Source organism: Pongo abelii, chromosome 2 (genome assembly GCF_028885655.2).
Source record: "Pongo abelii isolate AG06213 chromosome 2, NHGRI_mPonAbe1-v2.0_pri, whole genome shotgun sequence".
NCBI classification, from domain to species: domain Eukaryota; kingdom Metazoa; phylum Chordata; class Mammalia; order Primates; family Hominidae; genus Pongo; species Pongo abelii.
In genome coordinates, this window is record NC_085928.1 from 38,141,155 (window position 1) to 38,164,328 (window position 23,174).

General features: G+C 38.8%; 1 protein-coding gene across 3 annotated transcripts in view; it reads right to left on the bottom strand.

Moving 5' to 3' along the window:
* Window positions 1–6,683: 6,683 nt before the first annotated feature.
* The window catches only part of CMSS1 (cms1 ribosomal small subunit homolog), a 370,900-nt gene continuing 354,409 nt past the window's right edge, over window positions 6,684–23,174 (bottom strand). For all 3 annotated transcript variants that reach the window (XM_009238645.2, XM_054551625.2, XM_054551624.1), the window contains 7 exons: window positions 22,793–22,922; window positions 18,860–18,919; window positions 17,416–17,518; window positions 13,379–13,439; window positions 12,875–12,962; window positions 8,866–8,954; window positions 6,684–6,982 (listed from right to left, as the gene is read on the bottom strand). In XM_009238645.2, the coding sequence (XP_009236920.1) occupies window positions 6,899–6,982; window positions 8,866–8,954; window positions 12,875–12,962; window positions 13,379–13,439; window positions 17,416–17,518; window positions 18,860–18,919; window positions 22,793–22,922 (615 nt within the window). In that variant the 3' untranslated portion in view covers window positions 6,684–6,898. The remainder of the gene's footprint in view (window positions 6,983–8,865; window positions 8,955–12,874; window positions 12,963–13,378; window positions 13,440–17,415; window positions 17,519–18,859; window positions 18,920–22,792; window positions 22,923–23,174) is intronic.

Consider the following 23,174-nt stretch of genomic DNA (forward strand, 5'->3'; position numbering starts at 1 on the left):
AAAAAATAAAAGTTACGGCTGTCAGCTTTCCTCCAAATGTGGTTGTCACTTAACATGAATATAAACTAAATTGGAAAAATATTCTCAGATCATAGCTAACTTTGCTATTTGTGATAATGAGGAAGAGAGCAGCAAACAGGGAATTGTAGAACACAGATGTCTCATCTCAGCAGCTTCCAATTTCTTTTTCTTCCATAAAAAAGACTCTAGTAGAAAATGAAGATTAAAAACATCTCCTAACCTCTCTTAAGTGCATGCTTTGGAGTACCCCAAATGAGGCAAGAGAAAGGAAGAGGAAGATAATCAATGAGATGTTCAATATTGAAGTACAGTATTAGGTCTGGTTTTGGGTTTTTTCCCTTGTTAGAAATCCACTAACATTATTTTCCTTAGGCCATTAATAATTAATAATCACTTCTTTTAAAACTGGCATTTAGGATTTAGAATTAGAATTTTTAAAATTAGGGAGCATGTGAATTTCTAATCTTCCCTTTTAATTTACATTAGTCAGAGAAGCCATCTTGGACTATTTTTGTATCAAAGAAAGTAATGACTTTGGCAAATGTACCTAGTTTGAAAGAATACAAAATTGATGCAAATGCTTACACTAGGAAGTTTCCAATTCAGAGTTAAAGCTTTCCATTTACAAACTGTATAAAAAGCAAAATACCAACGGGAAATTTTCAGCATGACATTTGAATCTAATTTGGAGGTGGCAACTAGTACGGTTGTTGGTATCAGACAGCCTTGTGTGAGAAGATGGCAGTGAGCACTTCTAGTTAACATTTACCATTTGTTTTACTAAATAAACACGGTCAAGAGCTTGGGTTTAAAAGGCAGTAGAAGGCTATGAGACTAGATTATAAGAACAGGGTTGACCTACACAACATTGGGGTATGTTTGTGATTCAAATACTTATTCCAACATTGGATTGGATGGGATTATATTACATAGATAATGCCTAGCAAGAGGGTAATTACAGCAAAAAACCAATGTGAATAGTATTTCTTAGACTGTTTATAAAACAGCAAAACCAACTAACTCAAATCCCAGACTAAAAGGAGCTTCACAGATAATGTATTACTCAGGGTTCACCAGAGAAACAGAACCAATAGGAGATTATAGGACCATATATATATATTATAAGGAATTGGCTCACATGATTATGGGGCTGAAAAGCCCAAAATCTGCAGAGCTGATGTCCCAATTCAAGTCTGAAGGCCAACAGGCTGCCACAGAATCAGGAAGAGCCAATGTTTCAGTTAGAAGGCAGTCAGGCAGAATTCTCTTGGGGGGTTGGGAGAGTCAGTCTTTTGTTCTATTCAGGCCTTCAACTGACAGGACAAGGCCCTCTCACATTATGAAGGGCAATCCTCTTCGCTTAGGTCTACCCATTTAAATGTTAATCTCATGCAAATATACCATCACAGAACACCCAGAATAATGTTTAACCAACTATCTGGGTATCCTATGGCCTAGCCAAGTTGCCACATTAAAATTAGCCATCACAGGTAGTAAGTACAAATATTTCTGGGACAATATTCTTGAGAGACAGCTAGATATACATTCTCCAGGTACTTTTATATTCATCTATTCCTCTCTTCTAAATAAATCTATTTTCAATGTGCAAATATACCTCATATGCATTGCCTTTCAATATTTCCAGAACAGGGTTCTTTTTCTCAGCACTACTGACATCTTGGGCCAAATATTTCCTTGTTGTGAAGGCTGTCCTGTAAGATTGTAAAATGTTTAGTTGCATCCCCGGCCTCTATTACCCATGTTTGAGAATCATTGTTCTAGATTGATACCAATACAACAATTTGTTAATAGCTGTTGTATTGTGGTATCACTAGAAATTTCAAAGTCTAGGTGCAGTGGCTCATGCCTGTAATCCCAGCACTTTGGGAGACTGAGGTGGGAGGATCACTTGAGCCCAGGAGTTTGAGGCTGCAGTGAGCTATGATGGCACCACTGCACTTCAGCCTGGGAGACAGAGCAATAGCCCATCTAAAAAAAAAAAAAAAGGAAAAAAAGAAAAATTTTTAAGTGATTTCTAACTTGTCTTCATTTTTCCTTAACCACCATAGATAACCTTCTCAGGCATTAGCAGACATTTGTATATTTGGGGTTGCCTTATATTTCATTGTCTTTCCTATTAACTGCTGGGATGAAAATATATACGTTAAATATAAAAATATATATTAAATATACATTATATGAATATACACATGTAATATTCATGATAGTCTCATATTTTGGCAAATTAATAGCAGCTTGGCAGATTGGTCTGAATTCTGACAGCACAGACCACAATGTCTTAATTTGCAAATCTCTCCTCTGATACAATCATACTTGATGGCTTTTTTTCCACATTAATCTAAGACATGTCACTTGACAGGAAGTTAAATGCCTCCATTGAGAAGGTATGTGGTCCATTTTCTTTCTTACCGTTGGCCAAGAATATCTCACCTCTTAGGGTTAAAGGGATGAAAATGATAGGGTTAAGTTTAGCAATAGCTTAATGTTCATTCTGTGGTGGGTTTTTTTCTTTTAACTTACTGGGCTCTAGTGGGAATCCTGGAGAATGGAACCTACTCCTCTTTCCTCTGAGTTCCTGTATGTGGCTTTCAGGCCACAGAGGTGCAAGGTGCATGAACAAGTTGCTGGTGTGCAGGCCTGTGTGATTTCCTGGATTTTGACTTGCTAGCCGGTTGGCTCATTTACAATTTCACAAAATTTGAATGTAGAATTTTATATATCAGTAATGGCATCTGTTTGCTTTCCTATCTCTTGTTTGCTGTATATGCTTGAGTCTCCAGATAAGTTGGGTGTCTTGAAGTGGATATGGGAGACCTGGGTCTGACTTCTGGTTCTGCTGCTTAAGCTAGTGTATGTCCCTTCTCAGATTTAGTTTCATTGTCTATACAATGTGACTTATAACACTTTTTTTTTGGGACTATTTCAGTGATTAAACATGACAGCTTACATATAAATGAAAGTTGTAAACACAGTGCTTGGCACAGAGTGGGTAACCAATCAACATTATTTAAATGAGTAAGAAAAGTAAGTGAATTTGAGCAACAAAATAAAAAACAATACTATTACCTTAAAACTCATAGAATAAAATAAGTATCAATGAGTACATACTGATGTAAACAAATAATTGAACAAACAAGTAAATGGGGGAAAGGAGATAATTCTTTCTTAAAGAGGAATTCTGTAATAAATGTAACACATGTTGAAGGAATGATAAAAATAGAAAAACCATTACAGTAATGGCTGTCGCAGGCAAGAACTACCAATATTTGCTAGAATTAGCAGGCAAAAGTTTGAGGAAAAACAGATATTTGTATAGCCTCAAAGTACTGCCCCTAAAATAGATATTAATTACAAAGGGAAAATAATAACTTTATAGAAAAAACTGGCAGATACCACCTTAGCCAGGTGATCAAGGTTGACATCACTGGTAATAAGACATATTAACATTATGTACCCCTGATATAATAAATCCAGAAGGACATACTCACTTCTGTGGTATTCTGGTCAAAAAATGCATAACTTTAATCAAATCATGAGAACATTACAGACAAATCCAAATTGAAGGACATTCTACAAAATACACGATGGATACTCTTCAAAAGTGTGAAGGTCATGAAAGACAGGGAAATACTGAGGAACTGTCACTGGTCTGAAGAAACCAAAAAGACACAACAACTAAGTAAGTGCAATGTGGGATCCTGCAGTGAATCCTGGAATAGAACAAGGACATTAGTGGAAAAATTGGAGAAATCCAAATGATCTCTGTAGTTTAGTTAATTATACGGTACCAGTGATGACTTCTTAGTTTTGATAACTCTATTATGGTTATACAAGAAGTTAACACTGGGAAAGCTCAGGGAAGGGGATATGGGAATTCTCTATTTTTTAAACTTTTCTATTAAGCCTGAAGTTTCAAAACAGAAAGTTTTTAAAAAAAGTTAATGACTAAGACAGCTGTAATTATATTGTTGTCTTTTTATATGTTTACAAAGGGCCAAATTCACTTGATACTCTTTCTACCACTACCCTGCTGATGTGGTTTGGCTCTGTGTCCCCACCCAAATTTTATGTCGAATTGTAATTCCCAATGTTGGGGGAAGGATCTGGTGGGAGGTGATTAGATCATGGGGGCAGATTTCCCCCTTGCTGTTCTCATGATAGTGAGTTCTCAAGAGATCTGGTTGTTTAAAAGTGTATAGCACTTCCCCCTTCACTCTCTTGCTCTCTTGTTGCCACAAGATGTGGTTGCATCCCTTTCATCTTCTGCCATGATTGTAAATTTCCTGGGGCCTCCCCAGCCATCCTCCTGTACAGCCTGTGGAACTGGAAGGCAATTAAACCTCTTTTCATTATAAACTACCCAGTCTCAGGTAGTTCTTCATAGCAGTGTAAAAATGGAAGAATACAGAAAATTGGTACCAGAGAAGTGGGACATTGCTGTAAAGATACCTAAAAATGTGGAAGCAACTTTGAAACTGGGTAACGGGCAGAAGTTGCAACAGTTTGGAAGGATCAGAAGACAGGAATATGAGGGATGTTTGGAACCTCCTAGAGACTTGTTGAACGGTTTTGACCAAAATGCTGATAGTGATATGGACAATGAAGTCCAGGCTGAGGTGGTCTCAGATGGAGATGAGGAACTTACCGGGAACTGGAGCAAAGGTCACTCTTGCTATGCTTTAGCAGAGACTAGTGGCATTGTGCCCCTGCTTTAGGGATCTGTGTAACTTTGAACTTGGGAGAGATGACTTAGGGTATCTGGCAGAAGAAATTTCTAAGCAGCAAAGTGTTCAAGAGGTGGCCTGGCTGCTTCTAAAAGCCTATGCTCATTTGCATAAGCAAAGATAACTTATATTTAAAAGCAAAGCAGAGCATAAAAGCTTGAAAATTTGCAGCCTGACCATGTGGTAGAAAAGAAAAACCCATTTTCTGGGGAGAAATTCAAGCTAGCTGCAGAAGTTTGCACAAGAGGAGCCGAATGTTCATAGCCAAAACAAGGGAGAAAATGCCTCCAGGGCACTTCAGAGACCTTCGTGGCAGCCCTCCCCACCCCCACCAAACAGGCCCAGAGGCCTAGGAGGAAAAAATGGTTTTGTGGGCTAGGCCCTGGGCCAGCTGGTCTGTGCAGCCTTAGGCCATGGCAGCCTAATTCCCAGCTGCCCCAGCTCCAGCTGTGACTAAAAGGGGCCAAGGTACAGCCAAACCATTGCTTCAGAGGGTGTAAGCCCCAAGCCTTGGCAGCTTCCATGTGCTGTTGGGCTTATGGGTGTGCAGAAGGCAAGAGTTGAGGTTTGGAAGCCTCTGCCTCAATTTCAGAGGATGTATGGAAATGCCTGGATGTCCAGGCAGAAGCCTGTTATAGGGGTGAAGCCCTCATGGAGAGCCTCTACTAGGGCAGTGCAGAGGGGAAATGTGGGGTTGGAGACCCTACACAGAGTCCCCACTGGGGCACTGCTTAGTGGAGCTGTGAGAAGATGGCCATCATCCTCCACACCCCAGAATGGTAGATCCACTGACAGCTTACATTGTGTACCTGGATATGCTGTAGGCACTCAACACCAGCCTGTGAAAGCAACCATGGGGACTGTACCCTGCAGAGCCACAGGGCCAGAGCTGCCTAAGGCCTTGGGAGCCCATTCCTTACATCAGCGTGGCCTGGATGTAAGACATGGAGTCAAAGATTATTTTGGAGCTTTAAGATTGAATGAGTGCCCTGCTGGGTTTCAGACTTGCATGGGGCATTTAGCTCCTTTGTTTGGGCCAGTTTCTCCCACTTGGAATGGGAGCATTTACCCAATGCCTGTACCTCCATTGTATCTTTGAAGTAACTAACTTGTTTTTTATTTTACAGGCTCACAGGTGGAAGGAACTTGCCTTGTCTCAGATCAGACTTTGGAGTTGGACCTTTCAGTTAATGCTGGAATGAGTTAAGACTTTGGGGGACTGTTGAGAAGGCATGATTGTGTTTTGAAATGTGAGAAGGACATGAAATTTGGAAGAGGCCGGGGTGGAATGACATGGTTTGGCTTTGTGTCTCCACCCAAATCTTATGTTGAATTATAATTCCCAATGTTGGGGGAGGGAACTGGTGGAAGGTGACTGGATCATAGGGCAGATTTCTCCCTTGCTGTTCCGCTGTTCTCATGATAGGGAGTGAGTTCTCACAAGATCTAGTCGTTTAAAAGTGTGTAGCATTTCTCCCTTCACTCTCTTGCTCTCTTGTCGCCATGTGAAGATGTGCTTGCTTCCCCTTCACCTTCTGCCATCATTATAAGTTTCCTGAGGCCTCTCAGCCATGCCTCCTGTACAGCCTGTGAAACCGTGAGTCAATTAAACCTCTTTTCTTTATAATCTACCCAGTCTCAGGTAGTTCTTTATAGCAATGTGAGAATGGATTAATATACCTGCCACCCTTTTTGCTGGGACTATGCCTCAGAGTTTACAAATCTGCTCCCCATGTACTATCTCCTGGAATCCTCAACAATGCTGTGAGACATTCCCACTTTGAGCTGATAAGATGGGGCTCAGAGAAGCAAGACCTTAGGCTTGCCTAAGGTCACCTAGCTGCTCTTTCCTTTCTCCTGCACAGTTACATCAGAAGCCAGTTGGTGACAGAAAAACACAGTCATACACAACAAGGATCATACACAAGCCGGTGATACTTTATTATATAAGACAGTTGTCAAAAGGACAGTTTCATTTCTGTTTCAGAATCCCCACATTCCAGTGATCCATCTGCTGACACAGTTAACATAAACTATTTGCTGATATTTACTGAGTGCTTGCAATGTATCAGAGTCATTAAATAAGATGCAACTTCTACTGTGAAAACTGGAATCTTCATTAGGACACAGACTTAGAAAAGGCCCAGTTTCAAGGATTCTGACTTGCACAGACTGAGCACTTCCATTTCCAGAAGTTCGAATACCTCCTTTCTTATCTAAATGAGAGAAAAGGGGGGGAAAGATATTAAGATCAAGCCAAAATGTTCTTGGTGAATAAATTCAACCATCAGGACTCCCTGATATTTACCCAGCTGTTATGGCCAGAATCAGAGAGGGCAAAAGTCCTAACACACATTTGATTCAGAGTTGAAATTTTTAAAATTATTATTATTATTATTTTGAGACAGAGTCCCATTCTGTTGCCCATGCTGGAGTGCAGTGGCGTGATCTCGGCTAACTGCTATCTCTGCCTCCCAGGTTCAAGTGATTCTCATGCTTCAGCCTTCTGAGTACCTAGGATTAGAGGCATGTGCCATGATACCTAGCTAATTTTTCTATTTTTAGTAGAGACAGGGTTTTGCTATGTTGGCCAGTCTGGTCTTGAACTCTTGGCCTCAAGTGATCTGCCTGCCTTGGCCTCCCAAAGTGCTGGGATTAGGTGTGAGTCACTGTGCCTGGCCTATTATTATTATTGTTTTGTAGAGACAGGGTCTTGCTTTGTTGCCCAGGCTGGTCTCGAACTCCTGGCTTCAAGTAATCCTCCCACCTTGGCCTCCCAGAGCACTAGGATTACAGGTGTGCACCGCCATGCCTGGCAGAATTAAAATATTTATATAAATGAAGGAGGAGGTACTATATAAAACATTAGTTTCATTAAAGTGCCCTTTTGTTTGCAGCCATTCAAAATAAAATGCTATACAAAGGTGTTTCAAGGACTCCACAGTGTGCTTTCTGTAAACAAGATTATATACAATAGTTCAGTATAGGATTTTATTGCCTTAGGATAACTGCTAAGAATGACAGCAACAGAATAAAAATAACTATAGGTGACAAGATGTTTTTGGACATTTCTCATTATTAGAATTAGAAACTTAGTAGATTAGTCAGATTTAATATTATAACTGAAATAATCAACTATGGCCTCATGCCTGATATCAAATTTGTTAAACCAGTTTTAAGAAACCAGTTAAGTCAGGGGACAAAATGCACGACTGTGTATGTGTGTGTGCATGTGTGTGTGTAACTGAGCAAATTGTTTTTTAACCTGAACTGATGTCTGAAATAACTCACCGATCAATTATAATCAGGTTTGGTCAATCTGGAGATATAGCTTTATGTGATAAATTAATTCATTCAGCATGTTTGGAAAAGTATTTCCAAGCCTCTTTGATAGTTACTACCATGATTTGTTCTTGGTTAGTGACTGGTAACCATTTTTTTTTTCCTAACAGCTACTGTGAAGCATCAGGCTAGATTGAAAAATTAGCCCCATGATAGCGTGGTAGGTGGCAAAGTAATTTTTTCACATTATGATGATAATGGATTGTTTTTAAAAATATATAATGAGCTAATACTGTGCCCACAAAGGCATTCAGTCATTCAATTCCAATCAACTGAGACATCAAAAAATGTCCCCACCCCATGAAACCAAAATATCTTTCTAAATTAAGTAAGTGGGTTCTGGGGAATCCATGTGGAGATGCTGGCAGAGGCAAGTTTGTACCCCTGCTCCCCTAACCCGAGCCAAAAGTGCACATATAAGAATGAAAAATAAAGACGAGTGTGTCTACAAAGAAAGGCACAGGAAAAGTGCAGGTCCTTCAGATCTTCTTGTTTCTCAAAATGGTCCCTAGTGAGGAGAGGCCATTGGTCATTTAAGGAGCAACAGAGCTGATTCCCGTGAAACACATGGAAAGGATACAATTATGTGTAAGGGGACGAGGTGGGCTCTATAATTATAGTTAGCTCAGAGTTAAAAAAGAAATCATTTCAAAATCTAAAATGTGCTGGCTCCTCATGTCAAAGACTTTATTACTGTGTTTGAACCAAGTTCAAATAGAGAAAAAATGATTAAAGGCAACTGCTGGTTACGTGGTACCTCAGGAATGTCCATCATTCTCCTCAACTTCTGATCTCTCCAGTTCCAGTCAAAAACCAGAAATTTTAAGGGGTTCAAATTAAGGCCACCTGAAAGAGACAGGGAGAGAGTTGCTGCAGTAAAGACCTCATGACATAAGCTTATTAAAATGATTTTTTATTCTCTGGGTTACTTTTTGTCTCATATGTTGTCCTCTCCCCCAGTAACTAATCTCCGCACATTAAGTGCTGCCCTTCCCTGATGGAAAACAAATGCAGCACTCTGAGACTTGCTCTTTTTTTCATCTCATCACTCCTCCTGAGGAAAGCAGAGAAGCTGCTCTTGCTAAGCTCCTCAAATGCTCACACGCTGGCCAGGCCTCCATTTCATGAAGCCCCAGAGGCTATAGTCTCATTCCTGACAGGGATTTACTAAGCTAAATCCCGCAGTTTGGGGTAGTGGCCTTTCAAAAGAGTTGAGTCCATGGAGTCTGCATGGCTCTCAGGAGGTGAGTGGGGAGAAAGATGAGGACAGGGCTGGGTGGTTCATTTTAGGCAGAAAAGGAAGTTGAGATGAATAGGCTCTATTCAGCTATCCTTTGATGAGGTTGGTAAATCACTTAATGACTCCATTCTCTGTTTTCCTGTCTGTCTAGAAGACAATTATGGACGGCGAGGGCTGAAGGGGACCTCAGGGATTGTGTAGTCCTCAGATGTCTCACAGTTGGGCATACAGTCAGTTCTAGCTTCTGCTCCAAGCTGTTCCACATCTCTCGTGTTAACAGTACCTGCAGCCTTCCTCTCCTGCGGCGCTTCCCCTCAGCTTTTCCCTGTAGTATTTAAATATTTTCCTCTTTGCCCCTAATACTTGTTCATGCTTTTTATAATTCAAATGCCTGTTATTAAAAACTGTCTGCAAAATTAAAATAAAAATAGTGAACTGGAAAAGATAATGAGTTGATCGTCAGTCTTCCCTTAATATAACTGCTGGCAGGAAAGCAAATAGGTACAGCCTCTCTGGAATGAAACTGAGCATAATATTATAACAGCTTCAAAATGCTTTTATTTGATCTTGAATTCCTGACCTCAAGTGATCTGCCCATCTCAGCATCCCAAAGTGCCGGGATTATAGGCGTAAGCCACGGTGCCCAGCCAAAATGCTTTTATTTGATAAAATAAATTTCCTTCTATGACATATCCCAGTGAAGCATCAGAAACATAAACACAGCTACTTGCAAAAATGATCACTGCCACATTATTTATAATAGCAAAAATTTAGAAACAACCCAAAGCCTACCATAATAGAATTGCAAAAAAATAAATTTACAATAGAATATTGTAAATAGCGTAGCTATACAAATGAAAAATTAAACGTGCTTCATGACAAGGAAAGTAAGTCCTCATGAGATATAGCGAGTGAAAATGGTAGGTTATAAAGTTATGAGATGCAGTATAATCAATCTCTGTTGTATAAAAATAAACATACAAATGTATAGAAAAAAGACTGAAAGGAAATACATTCATTATTAACAAGAGATTGCTTCTAAAGTGACTTGTTTTCTTCTCTGTACATTTTTGCATTTTCAAAGGCTCCTACAGTCAGAAAATCCCCTTCGTTACTAAATTAAAACAACACAACTGTCTGTAATTTATACATCCCAATGTCATAGGATATCTTTCAATGTCTGAAAACTCTCCTTATATATCAAACATATAAACATTTTATTAAGTTATAAACAGCTACATATATGCTATTGGTGTCACTCTGTTAGATTTTTCACTTTTAGGGTGCTGGGACTATTCTCTTTAAACACTTTGTATGTAGCCAAATACCTGTGGTTAATGAATATGAAACCATTCATCCAATTAGAATCAGATGTAAAAATTATTTTCATTAATATTAAAAAAAAATCGCCCTTTAAATGATTTTTCCATATGAAATAAGCCTTCATATTGAGGTCTCACAACTCTGTAGAGATCTGACTTCAATAGTCTGGATAGCTTTGCTTTTAATCTTCCTCTCTTTCTTTTAAATACAGAGAAGAGTAATCCTGTTGCATGGGGTGGGGGCTGGGGAAGTCTGGTGACACACAAAAAAATGTGGATTCCAGGAGGGGCTGGTGGTGAATCTTTAGCTAAAAGCTGTTAGGGAGGCAGGAACCAACCTGAGAGTCCATCCTTAGCTTCTCCTGATACCCAGCCAATTACTCCCAAATCTGTGTCTCATAGAAGGCCTTGGTGCCTCTCATCTGTTCCTTAACTTTCAAATGCCATAGGATGTCCACAAGACAAAAATCCAAACTCCTCGGCTTACTGTTCAAGGACTTTCCTCAAATTTCTTTCTAGTTACATCACGTGCTACTAGAGCCCACGAGGTCTCCAAGCAAGAAAGTTGGTCTCTTTAATAAATAACTAATATTTGTTAAGTGTTTAGGGTGTGACACTTAGTGTGCTGAGCTCTTTATTGGAATTTTGTTTTTATAACAAACCTTTAAGTAGCTACTATTACTATCCCTGTTGTTAGCACAAAGAAACGGGCTGAGAAGGGTTAAGTAACTTGCCAAGGTCACAGAGCTGGTAAGTTGCTAGACCTGGGATTTGAATCTGGAGGTCTGAGTCCATCACAGGGGCTCTTAACTACAACACTGTTTTACCTCCTCATCAATTCCTTGTGATATACCACGTGCATGTGCCTGCTTTCTGAGAATCTCACTGGGCTGTTCTCCCATTCATGAATGCTTCCTCTGACCCTCCCGGCCTATTTCAATCCTCCCCACACTTCAAAGATCAGTTAAAGACCCTGCCCTGCAGATTCAGGCCAGCATAACTATCTCCTTCTCATTTCAACTCTTGTAGGACTTAGAAGTGCTCATTTGGCTCTTGGCATTTACTGCCTCATGCTATCGATCTCAGTCTATGTACACTTAGTTCTTCAGCTGGATCAGGAGCTCCTTGAGGGGAAAAGGCTCTAGAACCAGGAAAGCCTGGACTGATAGACCTTGGGGAGGGCGACTTAACCCTCTGAGCTTCAGTTCTCTCTCATAAAAAATAAAAAGGCTAGCCTGTAAGGATGCTGTGAGTGCTAAATGAGGTAACATATGTAAGGGTGTCAAGCGTAGCACTGCGTACAAGTAGGAACTCAAAAATGTTGTTTCCCTTCCTTGTCAGGGGCAGCCAAATTTGTTAGTTGTTGGTATTTGTACAAAAGTCTGCATATAGTGGGTTCAACTAACCCTGGATGATTTTCATCTGGAGAGAAACAACAGTAGTTTTAGCTTTTGTTGCTCCCTGGCAAATGACCATCTCTATAATGAGTTACTACACTGATGAACAGATTACTTTTAGATATATAAAATAATCTGAGAATAGCTCCAGACAGTTATTTTAAAAAAAGCTCTATTATATAATACATAAGTAATTTGGAAATAAGTATTGAAAAGAAATCATTCAATCTGCCTGGTAGGTAGAAGAGGTAATAAGATAATCGGCAGGTTAGCAGGTTCTTAGGCTACTGGCTTTGAGAAAGTTGGCAAACTATAAAAACCCACCAGTGGATGTTGTCTAGAATACTTTCTGTAAAGCACTAAAAGAGAAACACATTTGGGAAGAACTATTATGGAATGCCTGCATTACTTTCATGGAAACTACGTTTTGTTTTAGTATGTTTTATATACCAGCCCTCAAAATGGGAGTCTCCCCAAGACTCAGTGGAGTGACAGGGAACTGCTCAACTCAAGCAGTGGCTGCACAGTGGTGGAATGGAGGCTATGTGGATCCACTAACCTGCTTATAGCAGCTGGAATTTGACTCTGTTTAGGTGGGCACATGTACTTCAGTTTGCCACAGTCCTTATCATTCCCTATTGTGCTATACTTGCTGGTTGGTTTCAGAAATTAAAGGCCGAGTTTCCAATTCCTGAGTTAACACAGAGGTCTGGTTTTTGTATATCCTGAATTTAGTTTCTGAGACTCACATGTGGGTAAGGCAAACTCCCAGCCCTGGGCAAGAGTATCACTGCCCTCTTGTCATACCTTGTTTAACAAGTTCTTTAATTCTCCCCGGAGTTCCTACACCCAGGTGCACCACACGCTTCTCCAGCAACTTTACCTGCTCCTGGACCTGTTCCAAGATGAAAGAGAAGAAAGAAAAAGAAGTCATTGAGAAAGTGCAATCTTACACCAATTTAGAACATTTTATCTCAAAGTTAAGAAAGTGAAATACAAATGGAGCTACCCTTGTGTAGGGTCGACTTCCAGGGCAGAGATGAGCATATCCCTAGAAAACTGGTAAATCTTCAAGGAATCAAAGGGTCAAGCCTCAGGTTCTATACAGGGACGGAGCATGGCAGTAGCGACTGCCGTACAGGGGAGGTAGGTATGCGGAAGCATAGAATTTAAAAAACCAGAAAAGTTGTTAAATGTTACGTAAGGAAGGAACTCAATAAAATACTTGCTAAGAAGATTAGGAGAAGAGGTTGAAAGGAAAAAGCTGAGGTCTGGGAGAGGCCTTTAGGGATCACACAGGCCCTTGCTTACCTTTATGTGCTTTGCAAATAATTTTATAACTTTGCCGTCTCCTCTGAATGCTGTCATCGACCTAATGAAAAGAAGTAGGTGAATGCTTAAGAAAACCAACTCATTCTAGGCCACGATGACTACTTAAGTATTATGTCTTGCTTTATTCAAAGGATGTGTGCATATGTGTGTATATATGTGCATATGTACACACAAATTCTGAGATTTGCAGGTTAGCCAATCTTTGCAACGAGAGTGGGGTGGCCTTTTATTCAGGCACATATCTGGGTTGGCTTCACACTGCCATACACAAGGTCAACCTTACTTAGGCTTCCTTGATTATTGAAACACATGATCTGCCTTTCACTTGTAATACAGAATTCCTGTATTTCAGGTCCCTGGCAGAAAATTCATCTTCCAACTATGCAGTGCAGTTCTCATACAAAATTTGGTTGCAAAAGATATCTTGGAGCGGTGATGTCAGCCTGTTCTCTGTGGAGCCAAGGGCGTCTACAAAGGTCTGCCTGTGGTGGCCATGAGGGAAGCCAGGAGATGAGCCTGAAAGGGGGAAGAGGGAGGGCTTCTATCCTTCTATCACAGCTGTCCTTTCTTATCTACTTTGTAGACTAAGTTTCTCTATAAAATTTTATAGGTGGAAATGGAGCTTCAGCCAAGAAGCAAGAAAAGAAGGAAGGAAGGAAGGGAAAGAGGAAGCAAAGAAGGAAGGAAAAAAAGTAAGAAGAAACCACTGACACAAAGGACTGGCTGAATTAAAGCTATGAGGGCAGGGGGTTATTGTAAATGAGGTGATCTGGGAAGCAGGGGTGAGGACTGAGGGGCACTCGAGAGTGATGCCCCCCGTAAAGGGGTCAACTAGTGCTCAGCTTTGCCAGTTATGATGATGTGAGATTATGGGCCTAAGACCCTCTGATTTTTAGAGAAGCCAGAAATCTAGATTTTTATATGTGCAATCTGATTTTAAATATGGGCAAGTCACTCACAAATTTTTTAGGTGCCAAATACTTGTAGGGTAAACTTAGCCTTTGAGTTGTCACTTTACAGTCTCTGGCTTATACCAGTAGGACAGGCAGTCCATTTAGTTTCTAGGTAGTCAAAAATCTAGATCTATCTACAACAATCCAGACCACCAGCTCTGAGGGCCGAGACGGCGCTGGTGCACCTGCTGTGCCTGCCTTTCTACCTCTACTTTGGCATCAGGTCCTCAGCTGGCACCAACAGCTGCTCTATAAACAGCCACATAACATTATCTGTCCAGGGTTTTTGTTGAACAGATGATACTGAGAATGCTGCTGTCACTATGTCACAGAGGGGAAAACTGTATTTCTCAGGGAACTTTTTTTTTTTCTTCTTAAACCCACAGAATGTCATCAATCTGGCAACTGATAATGTTTCTCAACAGATCCTGGCTGTTGGAAAGTGTAGGCCCCCAGTTGGGGCCACCTTTGCAACTGTACAGGGATTTATGGATGTGATTTTCAGCACCATTTCTAGCTTGCTTCACCTAATTTTCTGTTCTTTATTTTTTCCTTGCTTCTATTTTCACAACCTGTTTCTCATTTGTTGAATGTATTTCTATATATCATCTATATTTGAGGATAGACCTAACATGGGTTTACTACTTTCCTTCATACATCGTTATTATATTTTGAGAAATATTGACCAGTAAAAACATATGAGTTTGCAAAATAGTGAATCATGCTATACAAGTTCTGTTGCCTCAAGTTTTTACTTACACATAAGCTTTCTCCATGGCAAGGTTAACCAGGAAGACAATTAAAAATAAGTCATGGCTCTCAATAGAACAGATGTTCTTATAAAAGTTAGAATTATTAAATATTAGTCTTTATGAATAGGGCTTGTTATGCCTACTCAGAAATCACCTTTTGCAAATCACCTAACCTTGAAATGGATCATAGTACTACTGGGGACACAAAAAAATACTGCGAATTGGTAAATGAAGTGTGACAACACAGTACTTTTATGCCCTCAGTAAGGAATTTATGTGTAACAAAAGCTCAAATCAATTTGATAGCTTTATTTTAAGAGTCCACCTCCAGGCCACACTCTTTGCCCTTAGCATCTGAATCTGAAATGAGGTAGTTTTTAAAGCACTGAAAAGTCAATGTGAATTCCCATGATTTCAGGACCGGCAAGTACAGCTGCCCGGAAGCAGTTGGAATCTTCAAGATAATTATGTTTAGAGCAGAAAAAATGGAAAGAAACACAAGTGTTTCACTGGGGGATTATATACTACAATTTAATGTGTGTGCATAATGTGATACAATTTAATGTGTGTCTCCAGTGGAGAAAGGAGGGTTTGAAGGACTATTACAGTTTAACAACTACTTTTCTAAATTCATGATTAGATTAGTTCATTTAGAAAAAAACAGATGTAAATAACTATTGAATGTCTAGATTTGCACCTTAGTCTATTTGACCAAGTTCCTCTTTCTTCATGACTTGGATTTTCCTTTGTTTTGTCTCCTGTCAAAGCCTGGCCCAGAGCCAGGCTCTCAGAGAGAGCTGGTCCTAGCAAATCCCATCTGACTCTTACGGCTCTTCTCTGAAAGCTGAATGTTACCACTGACCAGTGGAAGCCTTTTTGTTTATTCTACAAAAACTACAGTAAATGAAAACATATGTGAAAGCACTTAGTAAAGCACTGACAAATTATCTTTAAAACATAATCTTTACCTTTAAATTTTTGTTCCATTTGGAATTTATCTTGTTATAAGTGAGATATGAATCCAACTTTATTTTTCCAGATGGCTACTCAGTTGTTCCAACACCATTTATTAAACAATCCATCTTTCCCTATCGAGTTCTGATTTGTCACCTTAGGCATATGCTACATTTTCATACGCATTTGGGTCTGATCCTGAACTTTCAATTCTGTTCCACTCATCTGATCTGTCATGCATGTGCCAGTTCCATACTGTTAATTATTTTATTGAGACTTCAGAGTGCGTGTGTGTGTATGTGTATATATATATATATATATATATATATATAAAATTTATAATCTCTAGGCATATAATCCTCTCATTAGTATTCTTTTTCAGAATTTCTTTGCCTATTTTTAGTTGTATATTATCCCATAAGAATTCAGAACAAGTTTATCCAGTTAAAAAAAAAAAAAAACACGATTCTATTGGAGTTTTACTAGGAATATGTGAAATCTGAAGGCTACCCTAAGTAAAACAGACATCCTTACAATATTGAGTTTTCCTATTCAAGAATATGGTATACATTTTGGTTTGTTCAAGTTTTCTGCATCCCTCAGATGATGTTGTCTGTACATAAGTTTTGGTAAGTGTAGTCCGTGGTAGTCTATCTTTTCTTTTTATAATGGAGATGGGGTCTTATTATGTTGCCCAGGCTGGTCTCAAACTCCAGGGCTCAAGAGTCCTCCCACCTCAGCCTCCCAAAGTGATAGGATTATAGGCACGAGCTGCTGTGCCTGGCTTCTGTCTTTTCTTGTTACTATTTTAAGTCAGATCTTTTCTTCTAACTGGTTGTTTGGGGTATGATCTTGCTTTTACCCTTGCTCTCTATAATGTGTGCTCTCCACACAGCAGCCAAAGTGAACCTTTAAAATGATGATTCAGATCAAGTAACTCCTCAAAATCCTATAATGGCATCCTATCTTGGGGTCTTTTGTGCTTACTCTCCCCTCTACCTGGAATGCTTTTCTTCCAGATAACTGCTGGGCTTCCTTCTTCACTTTGTTCAAGTCTCTGATCAAATTGTCATCTCCTTAGAGAAGCTTTCTGTGACCACCCTTTTAAAAGTAGTCCTGATCTACTTATATCCCTTTGCCATGCTTTATTTTTCCTTACATAACTTATCAATGTACCTGACGTTATAATGTATCTTCATTTGTTTATTATCTGTCTCCTCCACTGAAATATAAATTCCATGAGGGCAGGGACTCTGTTTTGTTTATTGCTACATCTCCAGCACATAGAACATAATAGCTTGGCATATATCAGTTATTCAGAAAACATTTATGATATGGAATAGGTGAACCTTCCAACCTAATGAGCTCCAGGGATCGGATGGCTGAGCTGCAGATGATCAGCATCAGGACCGATTTCTTCTCACTGTGGTTCTTCCTAAGTTTTACCCATTTAGGACAAACTGGAAAAAAGACCAGAAAACAATTATTTGAAATATGGCAAAACAGGGCCCACCTCCCAAGTTGAGTATTTCTTCTTTGTTGAGTATTTAAGCAAAATAAAATATAGTAAGCATGGTTCATTATAATTACAATTATAATTCAATTTTCTGGTTATTGTAAATATTAGATTAAAATGAAGTATCATTAATTTGTAACACAAAACAAACATACCAAGTGCCTAAATGTGACTAATTTTAAAATTAAGTAAAAAAATTTGGAATATTAGATTTTTGATATTTTAATTTAGGTTTGATACTTGAAGACAATGTGGATTAAATAGGAAACGAATTATGATTCAATCATGTTAAATTTTAAAGGGACATTCAACATAAGATATAAATGGAACAAACATTTAAAAACAGCAAACATTTACTAAATACTGACACGGTGCTAAGCACTTTACATACATTTTCTTTTTAGTTCTCATAATCTAGTGAGGTTGATTCTATTATTACCTAGATTTACATTTTCTGAATTTGAAGCTGAGAAAGGTTTATGAACTCAAGTTGAGTGTCATCAGAATTGCTTGTAGTTTGAAAGAAGAATGGAAACTCTCTGTATGTAAACTATTTCATTGCTGGCCATGAATAAATGACCAGTTGATATGAATAATTTAATTATTGCTGGCTACATATAATACATATTGAAGGGCCAGACACAGTAACTCATGCCTGTAATCTCAGCACTTTGGGAGGCTGAGTGGGGAGGATCTCTTGAGCCCAGGAGTTTGAGACCAGCCTGGGCAACATAGGAAGACCCTGTCTCTACCAAAAATAATTAAAAAAAAAAATTAGCTGCTTGTGGTGGCACGCAACTATAGTCCCAGCTGCTTGGGAGGTTGAGACAGGAGGATCGCTAGAGCCCAGGAGGTTGAGGCTCCACTGAGCTGTGACCAGACCCACTGCACTCCAGCCTGGGAGACAGAGTGAGACTCTGTCCCTCTCCAGCCTCCCAAAAAATACATTTTGAAAAGATAAAATTAGATTGACTTCATAATAGCCATGGTCTGAGTTCTAAACATGCAAACAGAATTTCAGAATCTCACAGATGGAACACATATCACATAGTCCATCTTCCTTGTTTTTCAGATAAGAAATTAAGTCCAGGGGAGTACTCAGTGACTCATCTCAGGTCAAACAGCAAATTGGTGGGGGACCTGGGACTAGAACACCATTCTCTGGATTCCTAGAGCAATAATGGCCTAATGTGTTATAAAACAAAAACAAGACCAAAACCTAAATTCCCAAAGCCAGAGCAAAATAAGAATGAGTTTAAATAGATTAAAATCAGAGTTTACTTACTTTCTTTTAGGTATGAGGAAAGACTGTGAGTCAAATCATTGGCCTTGAGGAAACAGGAGTCTAGAAATATGATAAACATACTTTACAGAGAATTTTGTAAACACACACACAATCAAAATAGATTATACGTGACTTATGAGTGATGTATAAGGTTGTAAAATATTAGTGAATTGGGGGCCCATTTTATATCTTAAAGTGTTGCCTATATTTAAAATAACAGCAGCAGCAACAAGTAAACTTTTAACCTGTCACGGAGCTGCCCACAATTTCTTAGAGCAGTGAAATAGGAGCTTCTTATATCACTCAGCAGATTAATGAAGCACCTTTATTTTCCAAATCCATAAAATAGGGACTACACAAATGCAAAATGAAGTGGCTAACAAATCTATGTAAACATGTTGAAACTCACTAGTTATCAGAGAAGTGCAAGTTAATATAATGAGATCATACTTTACACACTCATTAGAATGGCAACTATTAGCAAGATGTATACCAAGTGTTGTTGAGAATGCAAGTTGATGGAAACTCTTGTGAACTGTAAGTGGAAGTATAAACTGGTATAGATATTCTGGAAAGTAATAATATTAATATGTATATACCCTATAATTCTATCATTTCAATTCAAGGTAAATAATAGAAAGAAATTCTTGCATGGTCTATTAAGGATAGACACACAAGGATATTCATCCTGACATTATATTTGTGATACCAGGGTGCTTGAAGCAACCTAGGTGTCCATATCTGGGAAAATGGATGAGTATATGTGGTAGATGGAAATGCTGGAATATTATGTTGCGTTTAGAAGTAATGAACTAGATATGCATAAAACTACTTAGTCATATCTGGAAAAACTGTCAAGTGAAGAAAGAAACAGAATGAAAGCATTAGCACAAAGCCATTTTAGATACATTTTAATATGTATATACATACAACGGATGACATATTTTATAAGAATATATACATATTTTTAAAAATTCCTATCATATGAAAATAGAGTTTGGATTAGGGAAGAATGGGAATAATGTCTCAAAATACAACACAACATAACAATACAGTAAAAAACAATATAACACATTAAAATAAAACAGGGGCTGGACTGATCAAAATGAAATTTATGTTGTGACCCAGCACATATAACTCATTAAGTGAGTAATTCAAAGCTGTTTTCTCCTATACTGTTGTGGAGCCTTTGGTGGTCTTTATAATGTCCCAAGCCTGGATATGACCAGACTCACCTGGACAACTGAAGATACAGATTCCTGGGATGGAGTCTCTTTTGCATAGTGAATTAGAATCTCTTGGGGGTGGGCCTGGGAATCTGATTTTTAAGAAGTTCCTGGGTGATTCAGTTGCAACTAGCCTATAGGCATTTAGGAATCACTAATCTAAATCACACTGCAGCTCTCAGGAGACAGCAGAGACGTTAATTAGCTCCGGGTGACTCCAGCCTTGAAATCCTAATTAAGTGCCCATGTGTATGACATTAACAATGTACAGTGCACAATATTAATTGAAAAGACATGTTCCTGCCCTACAGACACAAACAATCTCAAATCAAAACCAAGTTAGAGGCTTGACAAACTAAATAGAAACAATATGTTATTTATATCTACCTTATATGTGTATATATAAGTGGATTTATGTCCCTCCTTGAGCCTATTCCAAATAACCCACTGTATCTCCTTCCCCACATCTAGCTTAGATCTCCTCTCTGTCCTTGGTCTCATCAGTGTAGTGACCAGGGCCTGTTCTCTCAAACCTTCTTCTGATGTCTGAGTTTATTGTGTCTTAAATGGCCTAATTTTTTTAACTAAAAATAAAAACCTGTTCTTTTTGGTTATAACATTATTTCAAACATATTTTCCTTCCTCTGCAAACCATGACCACACATTCTTGCCTAACTATATTACTGAACTCTAATAAAACAATAATATCAAACAAATTCACTATGGAACTCAAATGACTCCTTAAAAGTTTCTTCTGAGCTTTGACTCTCTCTAACTCCAGAGAGGAGCAAGGTTTATGATGTTCCATGAGGTTACAGAACAGCAGTGGTCTCATTGCTCACAAATTCTTCCTAAGTTCAAGTTGCTCTAACAAAGAACTAGAATGGAAAACTGACCATTGAGTCACAGTAAAAATCAAACTTCAGTTAAGCTTCAAAAGTGGTTTTGTTAGAATAGTTCCTGTGATAGCGCAGTCAGGACATAGTTTTCACAGCAGAGGCCGTGGTGTGCTGAGAAGAGTGGATTCTAACTGCTATTGGAACTGTCTGGGCTTAGTAAGTCTAAAAGTCCAGATCCTGCTCATGTGCAAATGCACTCCTTCAATTCCCTAAAGGGTAATCTCCTTGGAAAACAGACAGGGCACTCATGTCTCCAAACCCAATGTGTGTTTTTAAAAAAGGATATCACAAAAGAATTATAAAAATTCAGGGAACAGATTGTTTTTCAGCTTCTCAAGCTTCTAGAAAGCATAAAGTTGTAATGGAAAACGGAAATCAAGCCACCCTCTACTTTTTCCAAAAGCAATATTAGATATGCCTAGTAGTCTAAAAATAACTCATCTGAAGCAGCTGTACCCAAACTTCTATGGTTTGATTTTATGACAACATCTATTTCCTCCCATCCCTGCCTAAAAGAGTTAAAGGATGCATTATAATTTTGAAATTAATTAAAATTAGTTGTTTAAGCTGGGTGTGGTGGCACGTGGCTATATTCCCAGCTACTCGGGAGGCTGAGATGAGAGGATCCACTTAAGCCCAGGAGTTCGAGGCTGCAGTGAACTACGATGGTGCCACTGCACTCCAGCCTGGGCGACACAACAAGACACTGTCTCTAAAATAAATAAATAAATATTTTTAAAAAATTAGCTGTTTAAATTTTGTAATATCTTTTAGCTTAATTATAAATACACTAAGGCAGAGGATCTAAAATTCTAGTAGGCTTAAGAATCCCCTGAGGCAAAGTGTCAGCCTCGCAAAACATGCAGAATTTTGTTCCTACCTTTTGATAGTTTGCTTGAAAGAGTCTGGCCTGCAACCTAAAATACTATTCTAAAAACCATGACTAGAAATCCATGATAAGAGCAACAACAAAACTAAATTGCTTATTAAGGCTAAAGTTCTTGTCTATAATAGTTGAGTAAATCAGTGTTTCACATCTATACTTTTAAATGTGTACTTTAACTTCTATCCTCATGATGAATTCCTACTCGTTGAATAGTCTGTTAAAAACATGCACACCCAACAATTAGCCTTTTGAATAAAAAAATGCAATCACAAATCTTAGTATTAGATTTGACAAATACTGTTTAGCATCCAGTAAGGATATAATCTATCAGTTAAAACTATTAGATTGAGGAAAAGAAGTATTATGTTTCTTTTTTTTCTTTGAGATGGTGTCTCACTCTGTCCCCCAGGCTGGAGTGCAATGGTGTGATCTTGGCTCATTGTAACCTCAGCCTCCCAGATTCAAGTGATTCTTCTGCCTCAGCCTCCCAAGTAGGTGGGATCACAGGTGTGTGCTACCACACCCAGCTAATTTTTGTATTTTTAATAGAGACGGGGTTTCACTATGTTGGCCAGGCTGGTCTCGAACTCTTGACCTCAAGTGATCCACCCACCTCAGCTCCCAGAGTGCTGGGATTATAGGCGTGAGCCACTGTGCCCGGCCTGAAAGTATGTCTCTTTAAACAATTATTATTATTATTCTTATTTTTAATAGCGATGAGGTCTCACTATATTGCCCAGGCTGGTTTCAAACATCTGGGCTCAAGCGATCCTCTAGCCTCAGCCTCCCAAAGTACTGGGATTATAGGCATGAGCCACCACGCTGGCTGGAAAATGTGTTAATTGACTGCCTGAGACATCTAACCATAACAGATACTTATATTTTGCTACTTGTCATTAGGAAAATTGAAGCTTGGCTATACCTGGCAGGTTCAGTTCTTCTAATTCAATCACCGAGCGTCTGCTGCTGTAATAGTCCTTTATCAGCTTCTGTAGGTCTTCAGGTAACCCTGGTTTTGGTTCTGATTTTGCAAGAACATCAGTAATTTTCTTCTAAGATATGAGAAGGAAGAAAAATGGGACGACATATTTTAAAATGGCATTTGGTTGGAATAGGTTAGTTCCTCTGGCATTTAAACGGCACATAGCTTTTGGTGTTAGCCAAGTGTGAATGTGGGTTTTAATAAATACATTTGAGAAAATTCACCAAATACTTCTTGGACATAACTATTGCTTTGAAAAATGAAAACATGATCTAGAAGGCTTCCTGTAACTCTTGGTCTATGACTTCCAAGAGAACTAAAT